General features: G+C 33.2%; 1 protein-coding gene across 1 annotated transcript; it reads left to right on the top strand.

Annotated features, from left to right (window-relative positions):
- Nucleotides 1-3,668: 3,668 nt before the first annotated feature.
- On the top strand, nucleotides 3,669-18,283 carry LOC116352454 (hemicentin-1-like). Its single transcript, XM_031785061.1, has 13 exons — nucleotides 3,669-4,526; nucleotides 4,973-5,111; nucleotides 8,622-8,699; nucleotides 9,888-10,250; nucleotides 10,347-10,423; nucleotides 11,427-11,441; nucleotides 11,533-11,634; nucleotides 12,117-12,156; nucleotides 12,226-12,231; nucleotides 12,500-12,547; nucleotides 13,290-13,417; nucleotides 15,221-15,389; nucleotides 15,712-18,283. Exons 3-13 carry the CDS (start codon nucleotides 8,654-8,656, stop codon nucleotides 15,831-15,833), a joined length of 1,116 nt encoding a protein of 371 aa, XP_031640921.1. The 5' UTR covers nucleotides 3,669-4,526; nucleotides 4,973-5,111; nucleotides 8,622-8,653; the 3' UTR covers nucleotides 15,834-18,283.

Genomic DNA, 18,283 nt, shown 5'->3' on the forward strand with positions numbered 1-18,283 from the left:
ACATTTTGTCAGTGCTCCTGGATGCCTTTTTAGTTGATGCCAAACACACAATATAATTGCTAAATTCAATTTTAACTTTCAGCTTTCATTTTATTTTTGCACCGTCATATTTTGAACCATCATCACCAACAAAATTCGCATGGATATATTTTGAATGAAAAATGACAATTTATATTGTGGCAATAGACAATTTGCGCTCACAATAGATGGGCCCAGAAAAACAAAAATCTCAGAACAAAAAAAACTATAACTATATCGATTTATCTCTGTCGAGATTCCAAAAGTAAATACGAACCTATGTTTCGAGCCTATATTAAGCTCAGATTTAAATATTAAACAAATTATTCGACCTGGTAAATGTGTTACAAATGTGACTTGTTTGAGCCATTTTCTGACCTATATTGATAGGTATACTTTTATTTGAATTTGTCTAGTCTATAGTTAGCTTTCTATGGAAATTTTCATGTTCTAAATAAATTATGGTTTTATTTATTCATCTGACATATTCCAGAGCGTGATTATTATTGAACACTAGGGGGTAGACGGTAGACACCAATTCCCAAAGAATGAATCTCTACAAAAAATATTTTTGAAGTATGGCGAGTAAATTGAAAATGGAAACATTTCAAATCTTCTATAATAAATAATAATTTCGAATTATTTTGAATCTTTTTTTATCAAAAATGTTTTTGGACCGCAAAAAAAAGAGTTTTAGTTTGCTTAAAAAAAGTATTGACATAGAAGTTGATGCTTTGTTTTTTTAGTGTCAAATCGATTGAAATCAATCAAATCACAATAAATCATATGAATCGTGACTGCCTCCTAGTCTGGACATTTGTTCACATTGTGTACCAACAATTTTTTTAATGTTTCAGAAGCTATAAATTCAAGGGATAATTTTGCAAAAAAGAGCAACGTCCTTTGAAGAAAGTGCATCGACGCACGTTCTCTGCCAAAATCGCCAAAAAAGTTAAAAACAACAAATATATATCATATTTTTTATATGGTTTTTTGCGGTGCATACTTTTAACCTGGTGACTGAAACTAATCAAATTTCATTCAAGTCCAAAACTATCGCGTAAATTCATTTCGCAACATTTTAATTCTCCTACCCTCACCGGTACTTTCTCTTTTTCGCTTTCGATTTTTCCTTTAACATTACCCCACTTATAGTTACATTATGAAATAGACGTGAAAAATAAAAAAGAAATATTATCATTTTTTCTAACGTACACGGATAGATCATCGATGTTTATCGGAGTCGAATTATAAATGACAAAAAGAAATGGATCATGAAGTCGCATTGAATTCTCTATTGAGAAAGATATTCATTCAAATGGCATTGCCAAAAAAAACTGACAAATATGGGTTGAAATTGTTTTGCATTGAGTGAGATAATACCATCATCAACCATTCAACCACAATTTGGGGAATTTTGTGTATTGGCACACAAATTGTATTTCGACGAATGTCAACCTGTGGGGTTTTCTATACAAAAGACGTTCAGATGATAACAATGCCCAAAACCAAAAAAAAAAAACTATAGTTTTGAATTTCTACCAATTTTCGGTTGATTGTTATAGTTGGCAATTTCAATGAAGTTTTATAATGGAAACTTGTGAAATTCTCAAGCTTTTTCCGGCACATTTTTTTCAACATTTGCTTCATAAGCTCATTGATTTTATGGTAAATGTGACATTGTTATGTAACCAATCGACATATTGGTTGAAGATCAGCTGTGCAAACTAAACGAAAGTAAATTCAAATAATAAAACTCATGTATGGAAACAATTCAGCGGCAACAGAGGCTAAAAAGAAATTATGAGGAAATGTAAACATCAGCCCAGCCCAGATTGTATTTGTTTTGGTTTCAATAGACATTGTAAGTTGTCGGTTTGCAACGAAATCGGAGAGCGATTAATTGTTTAACTGCCTCTTTGCCGTGGTGCGCATCCTTTTGAATGAGTTTTCACCATGTTTGCTGCTATTCTTTTTTTTTTCATTCAAATGGTACGATTTTTATGATTCTACGTACGTTGTCGGTACAAAGTGTGTGTATAAAGCGGAGCCAAGGCAATAACAAAATATAACAAAATACTGTCGAATCGCATACCAAACAAAGGCACAATTTCCATCAGACATGTATTCTTTTGTTTAGGACTAAATACAATAGATGTACGCGCTGCGGCTTGAACCTCAAATAAAAAAAATTATTCTTTTTCCGTCAATTCTCTTTTTTTACTGCTTTCAGATATATATGTATTTCGTAACAGACGAGAACTTATTTGCGACCTGAGTGAATTCACACCTAATTCACCGTCTACAGAAAAAAGAATGTTGGAATTTGATTGCCATGAGAATTGTGGTGGTTTTCATGTCGGAAAATTCATCAAATTTTAGTGGTTCCCACAAATACTCTTTCAATTTTATTTCAAAAATCCATATCACATTGCAGGATGTATGATAAAATGTTTCGGGAAATGTACGTTAATATTCTTACATTATTTGCATCTCATCATAGTTAACGAGCTCTTTCATTGCATAATGTAATAGGAAATTGAAAATGTCGCACCCAAGGAACTGATGGCACTGAATGCTTTTGAAATGAAAATTGCAAATCCTCGAAATGGGTGGTTTTATCTTTGTTTTATGTTTATTAGTGCAGAGCTCTTCATAGACCGGATTTTTTTTAGATAAAAACATCACCTGTCTCGTTCAATTACTCTTCTACCTTTGAGATCAAATGAATGTTAAAAGGTTTTCAAAACCAGAAAGCAGAGCGGGACAAGTTTGTAAGTGTTCCTTGGGAAATGGTTGTAAGAACTAAGAAGGAAAGTGAATATTTGTGAATTGTGTCAGTTGAAAATAGTGATGTTTGTAAGGGGTGAGAGGCAAATTCAATTCAATATGGAAGAGAAGCAGAAAAAAATAAAGAAAAGAAGAAGAAGAGAAAGAGAGATAAAAAAAATAGTATCATCGTGCCCAATTCGATCCAGAAGTTCAATCAGTTTCCTGGTACAGTGTTTGGTCATGCTTTTAACTGCCACAATATCATTCAGACGGTTGTTTTTGCGATTTGTTTTTTTCACTGCAAATTTCCGAATTTCCGAACGGAAACATCCGTTGTCATTTGTACGTCGGTTAAAAAATTTATTTTCCATCATACACCGCACCGTAATGTGTGCTTTACATGCATCAAAGTTGTGTTTCGGCTCGTTGTGCACTAGTTTAGTGTATATCAGAGCGCGCTCGACAGTAATCAAATAATAAACGCGTATATACACATCCAATAGGTATTAAAAAACTCACGGTATATGCACATGGCATATTTCTATTGTGCACAATAAGTTTTAACGTGCACCATATATTCATGATTTTCCTTTTGGCCCAGTATCACACGTTTAAGTCTCAAAATGAAGAGCAAGTTGAATTGATGCTTTTCATTTCACCCACTTACTTTGGTTCTATCTCTTTCCCTCTGTGGCTCTGTCTCGGCTGTGTCTATTTCTGTCTCTGTCTTTCATGTGTCAGCATTTTGTCATGCCAATTCGCTCCGCATAGAAAGAGAGAAGGATGTGGATGTGGTTCTCATTTTATACGAAAACTTCTGTTACAGCAGGAGCTACTGTGCGCAAACAATATTCAATCGTTGGTTAGTATGCATTGTTCGGTCCATTGTGTCGCATCATTTTTGCTCGCAGCAGTAAAATCGTGAAATTTTCCACATATTTTTTTTGGTTCGCACGATTTTCGTTGGTTTATTATTGTGAAGCAGCGCGTTTGTCGCTTTCGGTTTTGTGAAACAAACAGTACCAAAACCGAAACAGTTTGTCTATTAGATTGTATGCACAGTTTACAAAGCGCATTATTACTTCGAAACCCATATACACACATTTAATGAATATTTTACAACTTAACTATTCGTGGTATCTCCAAGTAATTTAAAAAGTGGATGCTTTTGCTTTAGTGAGTAAAAATTTGATGTGATGTTGTCTCGCGCTAAAACTCTAGTTGAGTTAGGAGTGTGTGACTGAATAGCCGCTGTTCCATTGTGTATTGTGTGTGCATGACCTTACTGAAAGACCGTTGCTAATTATTAACTGAAAAATTGTGTGAAAAACTGCGGCAAATTTTAACACACAATATTTCTACACAAATTAAGGATCGCAAACGTTTTATTTTCTACTTTGTTACAAAATAATAACAGAATCGATGCTGCAACACTATATTTTATCAAGAACACAAAAACAACGATAAAAAAAACCGTGCAAAATAAATGTATGAACATTTGAAATTTTTCACATGAAACAAAGTGCAAAGTTGACATTTTTCTAAGTTTTATGGTGCTTCATCTGGCTGATTCATTTTTTTGTTTCGCCCAATATTGGGCTTCGTAAATTCTTCAAAGCACAACGAACGATACGAGACACACATCGAACGGATATATTGCGGGTATAAAGGCAAAGATAGACAATCAAAATTCCTCGAGATAAGAGTGGCCCATCTGGTATTTGCGTGTTATACATGTACGTTTGAGCCTATGATATCACTTTTTTATACTGCTAAGCACACAAGCGGTAAAATGATATACAAAAAATGGTTATTTTGTGAAAAATCACAACTTTCAGCACAAAATTATGGAGCACTCGGTCAATTACATTGGTTGATTCCAAAGTTCCATTTTAATTGAAATGACATTTTTGTAGAGAATGACAAACTTTGTTCATTTTATATGTATATGGCTGCATTATGTATACATGTGTGTGTGTCAAACATAACGGTGGAAGGCACATTATTTTTTTTTTTGCTGAGAGTTTTGATTTTTCTTCTTTTTTTGCTAAATAACCAATTTTTATCTCTGTGTGTGCATCAAAATGTAAATGTCCTAGATGTATTCATGTGCGAGAAGAAAAAAAAAACACATACCACGACAGTTATTTCATTTTTACGTTCAATTGAATCGTCAAAAAAGACGACCAAATAGAAAGCAAGCAGAAAGAAATAGCAGCATCATTTTGGAAAGTGACTACGAAAAACGTCAGAAAATAAACGACATACGACAACATCGACGTCGACACGAAATCATCTATTTTATTTTAAATTTGCTTAGGGTAAGTGAAAACTGGACTGACAAATCGAAAGCATATTCGTTTTCTCTTTCATTCTTTTTCATACGCTTATTTGTTTTTCGTTTCTGTTTGTATCGCATCAGTGTGACGATTCGGAGCGAAAACCATGATACACACGCTCGCTCTCTTTATTTTCATTCTCTCACACCCGCGTTTCCCATATAAATATGTTTTTATATGTTGTACGATAAATTCGTACCCATGATGTTTGGCCGTTCATCGTATTAGCGGAGAACAATGGGGCCCATTGCACACATGTACACACATATTTATATGTATCAACAAAAACAAATGAAAACTGTTTTTGCAACTGATTTATGTGGTTTTATGGATTTTAGTGCATTTAATATCACTGCATCTGCATACAATGAACGTGTTTATTTTGACACAAACTGTAGGAAAAGTTTGCTTTTCTCGTGTCGTGTTTTGTATGTTTTGAATCTTTTTTTTTTATTATTGTGCACGTTTTATTTTATTTACACTCCTTCTTTATGAATATGTTTGCTTTGTGTTTGTTGTGGCATGGCAAATGTTGGCATCAATTTTTGCGTGAAAGCACTTAAAAATGTTGAAAACGACGATGATACGATGATGGTTAAAAACAAATGTAATGCCTCAATGGGGGAGACTGTCAATGGTTTCTATGCTTCTATGATTCTTCGCTTCGGTCTTTTTACACACAGACACACGCACACAACGACATAATGATGCAGAAACAGCAGAAACAGTAAACATTATTACGCAAGAAGTTTCAAAGAGATTCGACGGTATTCATGTTACAATTTTTCTTCTTCTTCAGATTTCATGTTTCTTCATTCTTTTCATTTCACTCTTTAAATCTTCCTCACACTCTTTCTGAAGAGCTTTTCTAATTATTCAAAAATTTCAACATATCAATCAGCTAAACCCCTGCTCGACGTCAGCACGCATTTTGTGTCGATGAGAAATGTTATCTATGCGATGAGTGCAAAGCGTTTACAGCGAACGAGATAAAGATGCCATGAAATGTTAAAGTTTTATTTATCCTTTGGTTCTTCTTTCTCTTTCTCTCTCTCTCTCTGTCTCTGTCTGTCCCTCTCTCTTTCTTTAGCTCACTCAATTTTTTTTCATTTTGGTGATTTTCTTATTTCAAATGCTCTTATGTGTAAAACTCATACATACAGAAATATGTATATTTATTCGCTTGGATTGTATGTAATACCATTGGCTTTTCTTTCTCGGTCGTTTTACTTCCTATCTCGCAACGCTTTTATGTGATGTATGGCGTTGGCGACAACAAAAGAATGTAATATGTGCTGATTCGCCTTTCGTTTTTCGTTCACTTGTTCGTTCGTTTCGTTCCATGTTTTCGTTCTTCATCCCTCATTCTTAGCTTCTCATGTATGTTTCTATCATTGGTTTTGGTGGGTGCGCTGTATTTTCATGTGAAGTCATCATTTTTTTTTAGACATGTTTATAACAAAAACCAGAACAGCACCAAACGAAACGAAAGCAAACCAAACGATTCAAACCAAACGAATCGATTCAAGCATCTTTCTACGGTATCGAATGGATTCGAATCGTTTCAAATCGAATCAACAAATCGAATGGCATGGCGTGTACACACAATAACATTTACATTTTACAATATACCACAATGCACATCGGTAGACAAGTGAAGAATTGTGAGGCATTTCTAATCATAGAAAGATTGTAAAATCCCATGCACTATTAAGCTCACTTAATTTTTATGTCGTATGAATGCACAGAACGGCAATGCCAATACCTATAAACTAAATCTATGCCAAATAGATTTATCCGTCTAATATTTTCGTTTTCAACTCCCACAATCTTATTTTTCTTCCATTAACTTTTGTTAGATGTGTTCATCGTTAGTGGTGCTTACAGTTCACTTGTACGCTGCCATTGTCATTATCAAATCCTTTACGATGAAACGACGACTCATGCTGGATTTTAAAATATATTTTAATACATAACGATACGGAAAAATAAACATGAATTTTATATCAAATATACTCTCAACATCAAAATCACTATGGGACTAATTGAAAGCGTTTTTTTTTTTTGTGTTGGCGTTGTCATGATTGCTATTGCCGCAAACTTTGTGATCGTATGAATGTGTATGTGTGCATATGTATATATATTAGTCAAGATGTATGTTGTGTGTAGCGTTACTTATTTGAACTTATGTGCATCAATATCCTGTACATCCATTTTTGCTTCACAGCTTATAAGAGCTAAAATCAAATTTTCCTCTCGCTTCTTTTATGTTGTTTTCTTTTTTGCGTGTTCATAAGAGCTTTTAATTCTATTTCAAGATCTTTTAGTCTATGAATAGAAAAATGCCTTACAGCAGCCTAGATCCAACAGATGAACACTAAATGGATATTTACCAAAATGTATAAGCAAATGATGAATCGGTTTTAATGTGATAGAACTCTGTACTCTGCTATAAATCTTGCTGCAATGCTCTATACTATTGCATATTAGTTGACACACTTTTGGAAGAAGAAAAAAAAAATATTTTTATTAATTTGTCTACTGCAGTACAACTTTTGTACAAGTTTGTAGTTTCTTTTAAAAGCAAGCTTTTGTATACACTTTGATTCTCTCTCTAGTTCTTCATGCAACGATTTTTTTGACTCTTCACCTCCACAGCCACCTCTTTCACTCTGTTCGCCATTTTTTCTTTTGTCAACAAGGATGCCAATTTTTTTTGCTCTCAATATTCTAAGTTGAAATAAATACACTTTTAAAGCGACAAAGGTTGTTTACAGGCCTTGAGGCGTTGCATAAGATATGCTTGTGCTTACAGAGAGGTAAATATGATACTAACCGAATTACGAAAATGGGCCGGATGCCGATCTTTCTTCTCTTTCTCTTCCAATTCTGGTCATTCAATCTAATAAGCTAAATGTATTTTTCGACTGAGAATATTGTCGAATATGTCTCAAGTTTTTTTTTCGGCCGGAAATATAATGCGGTGCCATATATCATGTATTTCACTGTATCGAATTTAATAAGGTTGGATAAGGTTAGTCAAAAGTTAGTGGTCGAGTGTTTCTGCCTTGGGGCTGTTATCCATTGATAGAAAATATAACATCGGATTGGATGAGAGTGCATAGTCAACATTGGCTAATACACTCGCTTAACTTAATATCTACAGTCAATCAGTATAATATATCTTCTTTTTTTTCTCACTTTCACTGCATATCTTTATTTTGCAATTTTATTCGAAATAATATACATAATAATTTTTCGAGTGGCATGAATTATCATTTTCAGTTGCAATTCAATAGATTAATGGCATTGCATGAATATAAAAATCAGTGTAAACGTGTATATATTTCAGCGTTTTTCATGTTTTTTTTTTGCAATGTTTGCAAATATGTATTACATTCGCTGCGATTGAGTCGGCTGTTTTTATTATCTTACCACTTTTTCTCTATCTCCTCTCTCTCTTTTTTGTCTCTTTTCTTTAATGCTCTACAGGAACAAATATGTGTACAACATTTGTGTAAATCATGGAACTTTCCGTCGCAGTCACATTTATGATTTCCGTTGCAATTGGTAAGCTCAAAATTCATTTTTTTTTCACTTCAGCACAAAAAAAAGCATATGCGATCAATACAAAGAGAGAACAATCATATGCCATTGTCAGATATACCGTATGCCATTAGCATAAAATAATTCAGTCTGAGGGTAGAAAAAAAAAAACGAAATATATAATCCAGGTTACATTGAAATGAGACCTTTGTTTATGCACTGAAATGGAACTTTTTAACATAATTCACAAAACCATCGAATATGGCGGGCATACATCGGATGGATTTGTCAGATATCGAAGCGGTGTTTAACAATTCGGCTTGTCATCTTTGCAAATATCCCGAAGATTTGAAACTCCAAAGGAATGCTGTCAATATGTGTATGTCCCCGAGAAAAGAGTGAAATAAAATACTTATAAGCAAATATCTCAATGTCGCTGTACATGATTTAAATGTATTCCCAATGGTTCATTCGAATGTTGTACTGTTGAAAATGCAATCAAAGCACACAGAGAAAAAAGAAAAGAAATTGTTAGCTGTTTACGATTGAAAATACTGTGTCATCGCATACAGCTAACATGCTTGAGCTAAAAACGAATGAAAATGAAAAGAAATATTGTGAAAAATATCGGTGGACTGACTGACTGGTGGCAACATTCTGACATTTTGTCGATGTATTCGATCATGTTGTATCGGATATTTCGTGCCCGAAATGAATGAAAATCATTTCAAGTTAAGCCGTATAAATACTGAAAGAAAAAAAAAATCACATACACAGAACTTGGAAATGCTTCTTCATCTTTTGGTGAGATGCTGTTAAAGTCGTTCTAAGCACCACCATCAATCGAATGTGAAACGGTTACGCTTTTGCATTGAAATATAGATTTTGTTTTTCATGAAGACAGCTTAAATTCGGATTTTGAATGGGGATAATATAGATTATTCATGCTAAAGTTGGCGCAATCGGTGCGAAAGTTTGGAAAATATGCGATGATTTATTTGTGTTTATTCGCATGATATTCGCCCATCGAAAATTCACAAGTGATATGTTAACCGTTTTCGATATATCGGGTAGTTTTTGGTTTTATTATTGCACTTTAAACGCACATAAATAGTTCGCAAAATTGTTGTTGTTGTTGGTATTATTTGAAATGGTTCCATTGCCTTGGTGACTTTGATTTTTTTTTTATATATTTTTTTTTACACTCTATAGTTTGGTTAGTTGGTATTATTGGTCCATCGTTAGCTACAGAATCCGAGCCAGCACATCCAGCGATAAGCAGTTTGGCCGATACAACGTACCCAAAGCAAAATCAATATTTTGATTCAACGAATATGGCATATGTATTAGAGTTAAGCAATCCCAAGACCAATCAAAATAATAACGGCGAAGAGGACGATGAGGACGATAATAGGAGTAGTAATGACAGCGATAACATTAGAAGTAACCAAAAATATGTGAACGTTTCAAGTAGAGACAACCGCAATTTTTATAATAACAATAACCACAATATCGGCGACGATGCCGATAAAATGAATAACGCTCTGAATCGAGGACCATTTTTTGATGTATCGGGTAAGTGTAACAACAACACCAAACATTCAAGAAGATTATTCATGCCTTTCCCTTTCTATTTTCTCTTTTTTTGTTTGCCCTGTTTGTGTCTGTTAGCATCGAAGAATGTCACTGCGCTCGTAGGCAAAACAGCAAATCTCAATTGCAGGATCAAAAACTTGGGGAACAAAACAGTGAGTAAACACCAGTCTATTTGCTTGTTTCCACCATTTTACCATTTCAACATTTTAAACGATAACATCGCTCGCTCGTTAGCTCACTCTCAAACTTACTTCGCAAAATTTATTGGCACATCATCATTACTCGATTTTTTTTTCTCTCCCTTGTCTATCTCTGTCATATGCGCTCTCGATCTGTCTATCTTTCAATCTTTTCCTTTAACGCTCTAGTTTCCATATTGTGCTTCGTACGCTTTGCGCGCTAAATTCACATTATTGAATTAAAGAAGTGCTTCTTGAACTATGTATACGCCGATACTTGAAGATTGAAACAAGGAATCATCACATTAACTTTGTTTTTCTTGCGCCAGTTGCGATAATCACAAAATGTTCTTAAGTCTTGCTCCTTTTTTTGTCGTTCTTTTTGTCACATCACATTAGTTTTTGCGTCTAATCATACAGAATCGCACTGAAAGCGTGTATCAAATGAAAGGAAATAAATATTTTTGAAAGCATGAAAATGCCCAATCCAGCTTTATATATATCACATCAAACAGCTCCCCATGGACGATTTTTGTGCAAAACAACATTGGCAACCTTCAAAAAAAAAAAAAAGAAATAAGAAATCCATCGTTCAAATGAATCGTTGCCATCGAAGCAAAATTGCACAAAGAAAATGCCCATTTCATCTTCTCAAAAGTAATACTGAGAAATCAGAGACAATTCACTCTGTACGCTCCCTGTTGTTTCATGAATTATTTTGCTTTGTATTCTGAATTCACAAGTTTATTACGGTTTTTACATCCTTTTTTTTTGCTCGAGTCATTCATGAAATCAGCTTGTTTCGAGTGGTTCCGGGCCATTTCGGGCTCGTAATTTACTCACTCCGCTGTTGCAAATATATTATCGATTGAACATGCTGAGCTTACCGTGTCCGAACTAAATAAAAACAGACCAGCATAACATTTTAACTTTATTCCATGTCACGTAATGTAACATTTGTCTCTCCGATTTATAGGTAACTTGGATACGGGTAAGTGAAAACTGGACTGACAAATCGAAAGCATATTCTCATTCGTTCTCTTTCTAATACACCTATGCACTTTTTTTGTTCGTTCTGTTAGCATCGAGATCTACACTTACTTACCGTTGATAAAACCACATACACAAGTGACAACCGTTTCGTGTGTGTGAATAATAAACAAATTGGCGATTGGTCCCTACAGGTTTGTGTTAAAAATACAGTGAAACCGTGTCACATTGACTGAGGTGGGTGAGCTCTTTCTATGTGAAACATTCCGTCCATCATTTTGCGGCAAACAACATTTTGTGAACTGAATTTCACACTATTTAGATTTTAAAAATATAGCTGGCGGCTTGTGGACAAATCAAATCAAATCAAAATGTTGAATTCTAAATTTGACATTTCACATTTGTACGGAATTGCTAATAAAATTTAGTTTGGTAAATTTGCTGGTGTTGTGCATGACAACCAAAATTATATAAGCCATTTGAACAAATTTACTGGCTTTTTGAGTTCACCATACTGAAAATAACGAACGAAATAAAAAAAAAACAACAAAACAAAAATAAATCCGAAAGATTTTGCATGAAAAAGTTTTTCCGTAAAATGTGATAAGCTCGTCTCTTGGGTATGTTCTGGGATATGTATATTCATCTCTCTCTCTTTTTTTCTTGTTTTTTGCAGATTCGGAATACGCAAAAAAATGATTCGGGCATCTACGAATGTATGTCTTGACTTGAATGAATTTTTAACACGAATGTATTTATAATTATTTATTTTTATACTTTCGTAGGTCAAGGTCTGAATGAATTCCATCATGTTGTCAATATTCATGCGGTGGTTTTAAATGTGCTCACCCATGAAAGCGTTTAAACACAATACACCCTTTTCCCAAAATCCTCATTCCTTTCCGCTTGATAAACATTTATCCTGTTGTCCCTTGTTAATATGTGACATAATTTATTGTGTTTCAATCTTCATTTTCCATGTGCTAATTATTCAAATTGATGTTCAGAACACCTCATGCATTAACAATTTTCCCCCATTTTGCCATTTGATTTTCGCAGTTTCAACGACGCCGCCCGTGGGATTTTCAATGATTTTATCAGTCGTTGGTATGTGTCATATACGTATATATATATATATTAATCCATAAGCTTTTTACCGATCGGTGCGTAGAAGTTGAGAGGAGTATGTTTGCAACTTATAATTGATTGAATTTCACATATATATTTTTTGGTTGATCGAAAATAGATGTTTTTTTTTCGTTCGATTTTTATTCACTCAGATTACCTCTCAGTTGCTCTCATATTTCTCCCGCTTCTTCTCATATTCAACTTTGAGAGATTTTGTTTGAACTCATAATCGGTTTTTGAATGAGCTCGATAGGGCTGTTGACAGAAAACAAGATAATTTAAAACAAAAGTTTGCCGCATAATAGAGCTGCGATTTTATTAGCGACTTTGAAAACTTTTTTTTTTGCGCAGTTTCATTTAAAACAACAACAAAAAAGTTGCATGCAAAAATATCGCAGTTGAGAAAAACTCTTTTGACAAACACTAACAACAGAGAAAAAAACATCGAAGTGAGAAAGAGAAGAAAAAAAATAAAGAAAATAAAGTGAAGTAAAAGCTTTGTTCTCATTATGAAAACTGCTTAAAAATGTGTTGCTTTTCGGTTGTCATCGTCAGATGTGTTTTCTCTTTGTGTTTCACTTGTTTTACGTTGAAACGATTTTTCACTCTGTGATTCGAAATTCTTTTTAGTAAATTCTCTGTGCGTTTTTGTGTGTGTTTGTGTGTGTTTTTTTATGTTTATTCTCTATTATGTGTATATGCTCTTCTGTGTACAACCCAGAACCAGTCACATCCATACTAGGAGCACCCGATTTATTCGTGTCTATCGGTTCAACCATTAATCTAACATGTATTGTAAGACATTTGCCTGAACCACCGAGCGCAATTTTATGGAGCCATAAAAATCAGGTATGTAAAAGCAGTCTCGAGTTGAATACATGAATAGCAAAACGAAATAAGAGATATATTTGTATGCATATATACGCTAAGTAAAAGCTCTTATACATACATATCTTAGTGATAAGCCACGCGAAAATACACTTATTTCACGTGTTGAAATTGTCGAAAAGGCAAGTTATTTCAAGCCATAATGAATGACAGAATGAATATGAATCAGGGTTTCAGCGATTTTCTGTGGAAAATACATTTACACAATGAGCGGTGCGCTTCAGCTGTTATATCTGCTGCTGATGACGCTACTGGTGATAGTGGTTTGGGGTTGGTAATGATATTGATGCTTTTTCATTCTCTCTTCTCAACGACCAACTGTACATCATAAATAAGTGACGCGAAGCACTGAGAATGCAAAAGGGACCCATATTCACCATATAACAACAAAGGCAATGTTTAAATAACAATTCTATCTACCAAATGAAACATATAACAACAGCCGAAATTCAAACATTTACTTTTAAAATCTGTATCGGACGTTTTTTTCTCTCTTCGTTCGATTCATATGATTCTTCTCTTCGTGAAAATCACATGTAAATAAAACATTTTAAATATTGTATATATGAACGATTTTACATGACAATTTTCATGCGATTTTATTGCCACAGTTCATTCAAATTGAGTTCAGACAAACCGAAAAACACCTACAAATGCACATCATCATAACAACGGTATTGTTACAAATTAGATCTCGATAGAATCGTTCAATATCGGTCTCGTTTGTTCGCTATCACAGAAACCATATTGGAAATAGTTTCTATTCGTATCATGTTTCGCTTTGAAGTTTTTGCCACCTAACTTCCTCCACAGCAGCGGAAATTCCATTATTTCGTCGAAGAGATCAATTATTTTCAGTAGCTACAAGCATCACATTTACACATTCATAGACCCTTTATATAGGATAATTGCACCAATTCCCACACTTAATACTACCTTAGTTTAGCATTCGTGTGGTTTTTTTCATTTTCAATATCCGTGATAGTGTGGTTCGGGTTCAAAAGTACAAATCATCACACTGTTTCAAGGCTCATGAGTGGAGCCGTGTGAGAGTGTGTTTGTCTGTCGTGATATATGTATGACCTATGTGTATATGGGTGAGGGAGTGATATTTTGCAGGTGATGAATTATCACATTGAAAGGTGATTGCGGTCACCATAATGTGGTGCTTTTTATAATAATGAAAATTGTTATAATGAAAGTACCGATTTGTCGACCAAAATCATATTTTCCACATGAAAAAGTGTATTTTAATTTGCGGAAAAACGTATACGTTAATTAATGGCAGCGCCTCATTATGTTTTATCGATACAGTTTTCGTTCATTACTGATTGCACATCGTTCATTATAAATGGAAAAATAGAGGAAATATTTGATGATATTTTACGTAGATTGATTCTTCTGTTATTCACTGCCGTGGATAAATGTCGTTTTTTTTTATATACATATGTATTGAGGTACAATTAGAAAAGTAAATTTAATTAGTGTACTTGTATGGAAATTGTATCATTAATTTAAATAATTTCAAAATATTGAGAGAGAAAAAAAACATTACAGGGTAAAATAACGAAAAACTAGTTCAGAAGAGACACTTTAGAAAACACCACTTAGGTTATTAGGTTCGGCTCACTAGAAATTGGAATTTTCAATAGACGGCTATGATGAGCGTGTAATCCAAGCTCATTTCGCCCATATAACAACACGTTCATTGTAAACTGATTTATGACGCATTTTTAATGGTGAATTGCTTTTTATTTGGCACAGGAGATTAATTACGATAGTCCGCGCGGAGGTGTCAGTGTAATAACGGAGAAAGGTGAAGTGACTACTTCTTATCTGCTCATTCAAAAGGCGAGAATATCCGATTCGGGTGCATACCGGTGTATGCCAACCCATGCAAATCCAAATACGGTTAATGTTCACGTTTTAAACGGTATGTATCATCAACACTTCTATGATAAGCTTACGGTTTCTTTTTTTTATTACTAAAATGGATGTAATTTTTCAAAATGTGTACTAAACAATGACACACATTGCACATACATGATGAGAATATGCTTTGAGGGCAATTTCACTTTATGAGATGCTCAAGAAAAGTTTAGTCATGTCACAAAGCTTTTTAAAAAAAATATGTATATCTACACCATACACCAAAGTGATTGAGGGGCAATATTTTATTATTATATTTTTCTTCTTCAAAGTTCTTTCCGATGCTTTATATTATCCGTTTAAACTTCTCTTCTCGAAACGTTTAGGTGAGGAACCGGCTGCAATACAACAAGGCTCTAAAACCCACTTACAAAGTACCAACTTCTTAATTTTAATTTTGACTTTCATTGTTATTATACATTTGAACAGTGATGCTGCTGTACTTTAAACATCAAATCCAATTTACTGACAAAATAATACTCTTCGTTTCATTTTAGTCTTTTTTAGTATTTTTATTTTGTTTTGAGTGTGCAACTCACTTGCACATAAGTATTTCTTCAGTAGTCGAATATTTAGTTTTTTTTTTTCCTCTCGTTCTTTTGTGTTTAACGATTCACTTGAATCTATTGTCTGTTTCAATCCAGCTGGATTTCATTTAAATAAAATATGCCACATAATTGACTATATGTACTGTGCGGAAATTCGATAAAAGATAGATAGAGAGAGGAAGAGAGAGTAAAAAAAGTTACATCTTTCTGAGTTATTTTTGTTTATTCATTTTATTTGTTTGCTTGTTTGTTTGTGTTACATATACATTTTTGAAGCGTCGTTTTGTTTTTGTCGTTTATGCAATGTGTTTGAGAAACGAAACCAAATATGATGGATGTACGCTTGGAATACATATATATTCCAACTATTTTAAATTGTGACTGTGAGCACTGTTTTGTTTCAAAACAAATTTATTATAATGTTGATATAAAAACAAAACAAGCGACTTTAAGCGCTTGAACTTAAAAAAAAAAAGAAGAAACTATACATGAATATTTACAATTTTCGTTTAAATTCAAATATGTTTTAACACATGTCGTTTGTCAACGTTGAGATTTCGAATCAAATCGAAAAAAGAAAAGAACTCAAATAATATAACTTAAATTTCAACTTAATTAAATCATAATTTCAAGTTCAAGTGGATATTATTCGATTGAAATTGATTTAATAAATTTAGAAAGATGTGTAAACAATGTCCAATATAATTTAAAATAATCAATTTAAGAAATGTATTGAAAAATCTAATTGAAGTGAAGTGAGTAATCGAATGAAAGGAATCACCATTATAAGACTATTGATTGACCAACAATGCGATATAATCAACTAAACGACGAACACAAGCGAGTATCTCGAACGTCCTTGGACATCACTTACATGTTGTAACATTTATCGTATCAAATAATATGTCAGCATGCTGGCAAATAATTGTTATAGTTGTATGTTACGGCTATTTTTTACAACAGTCGATTCTAGCTCTCAATGGAATGGATACAATTCAATAAAATGTTTTAGAGGTATTTCAACAAAATTAGTTTATTGTTAAAAGCCACTTTGGATGAAATTAATGGATCAAAATTGCGGCAATTTTTAACGATGACAGAGCAAACAATACACCAAACGACCCATAACATCTAAATCGAAACATCTAGCCACAAACATTATGTTGATCATACCAAAAATTGAAACAACAAGTTAATATATTGTACTCTATGGCCTAGTAATGAATTTGTTTCATTGCTAATTTCCTAATGAAAAACAAATGAATATTTATTTATTATGGTGATTTTCCTTTTAACATAAATGATATTGTTAAGAATAGTTTTCCGTAAGCAATTTCTAACCCTGTGGGAATACATTGAATGACTCTCTTAAGCTCTCGCACAACGATCGAGCTCTATATGTTGCATGTTGTGTGTTTATTGATACAAAAAAAGCGAAAGAATGAATGAAATTGAAAACACAACGAGCCAAGGACAGAGATAGAATGTCAGAAAGATGGAAAAATTGAAGAAAAGGAGACATTTCTTCCGCACTATGGACCAACGCTCATTCCAATTATGGAAAATATTTGCATACAGTACTAAAAGTCTTCCTAACTATCATCAATCAACACACACACACACACATACACATACACATACATTTATATATATATAAACAAAAAACTAACTTTTACTTGGATAATTTCATTAATTTGTTGAAAAACACTGTATTGAATAACCTTTCTTTTTCTTTTCACCCAGTTTCGCTCAATCCCAAAAGTTTTGTCCAATCTTCCTTTTTTTATTTATCTCTCTATTCATTGTATTTATTTTTGTCAACCCATGCTAAAATCCATGCAATGAAAAAGAAATGGCCATTTTCATACAATGTCGTATTTACATTCAATGGGATAATAAGTTAACACCAAAAACAAAAGGTCTATAGTGTAGGTTTTAACTTAATTTTGGCACAATGAAGAGATCATCATTCTGAGTCATCTTTTGGCCATTCGTTATTAATTGTTGTTGAATAAACAAGGAAAGCACAATGAAAATCAGCCAAAAATTAAATTTAAATATTACATAAATACGTAGAAAATAATGATGATGAAAGAAATAAAAACCAAAAAAAAAAAAGAAAAAGAAAAAAAACTTAGAAATAATTTTTAAATGCTAAATCCATCAAACATTTAGTTTCAATTAATTCAACTGTATGTCTTGAAAGTATATTTACGAGTTGCGAAACTATACTTACTTTGTAACATTTCAAACATAAGGAAATTCGATAGCTATTGTCTGAACAAAGCGGGGATGAAATGATTAAAGTGAAGCATGCAATAAAGTACACAGTTACAGAAAAAAAAATTAT

The sequence above is a fragment of the Contarinia nasturtii genome, unplaced genomic scaffold (assembly GCF_009176525.2).
Source record: "Contarinia nasturtii isolate CC-2019 unplaced genomic scaffold, AAFC_CNas_1.1 Cnas_scaffold_187, whole genome shotgun sequence".
Taxonomy (NCBI): domain Eukaryota; kingdom Metazoa; phylum Arthropoda; class Insecta; order Diptera; family Cecidomyiidae; genus Contarinia; species Contarinia nasturtii.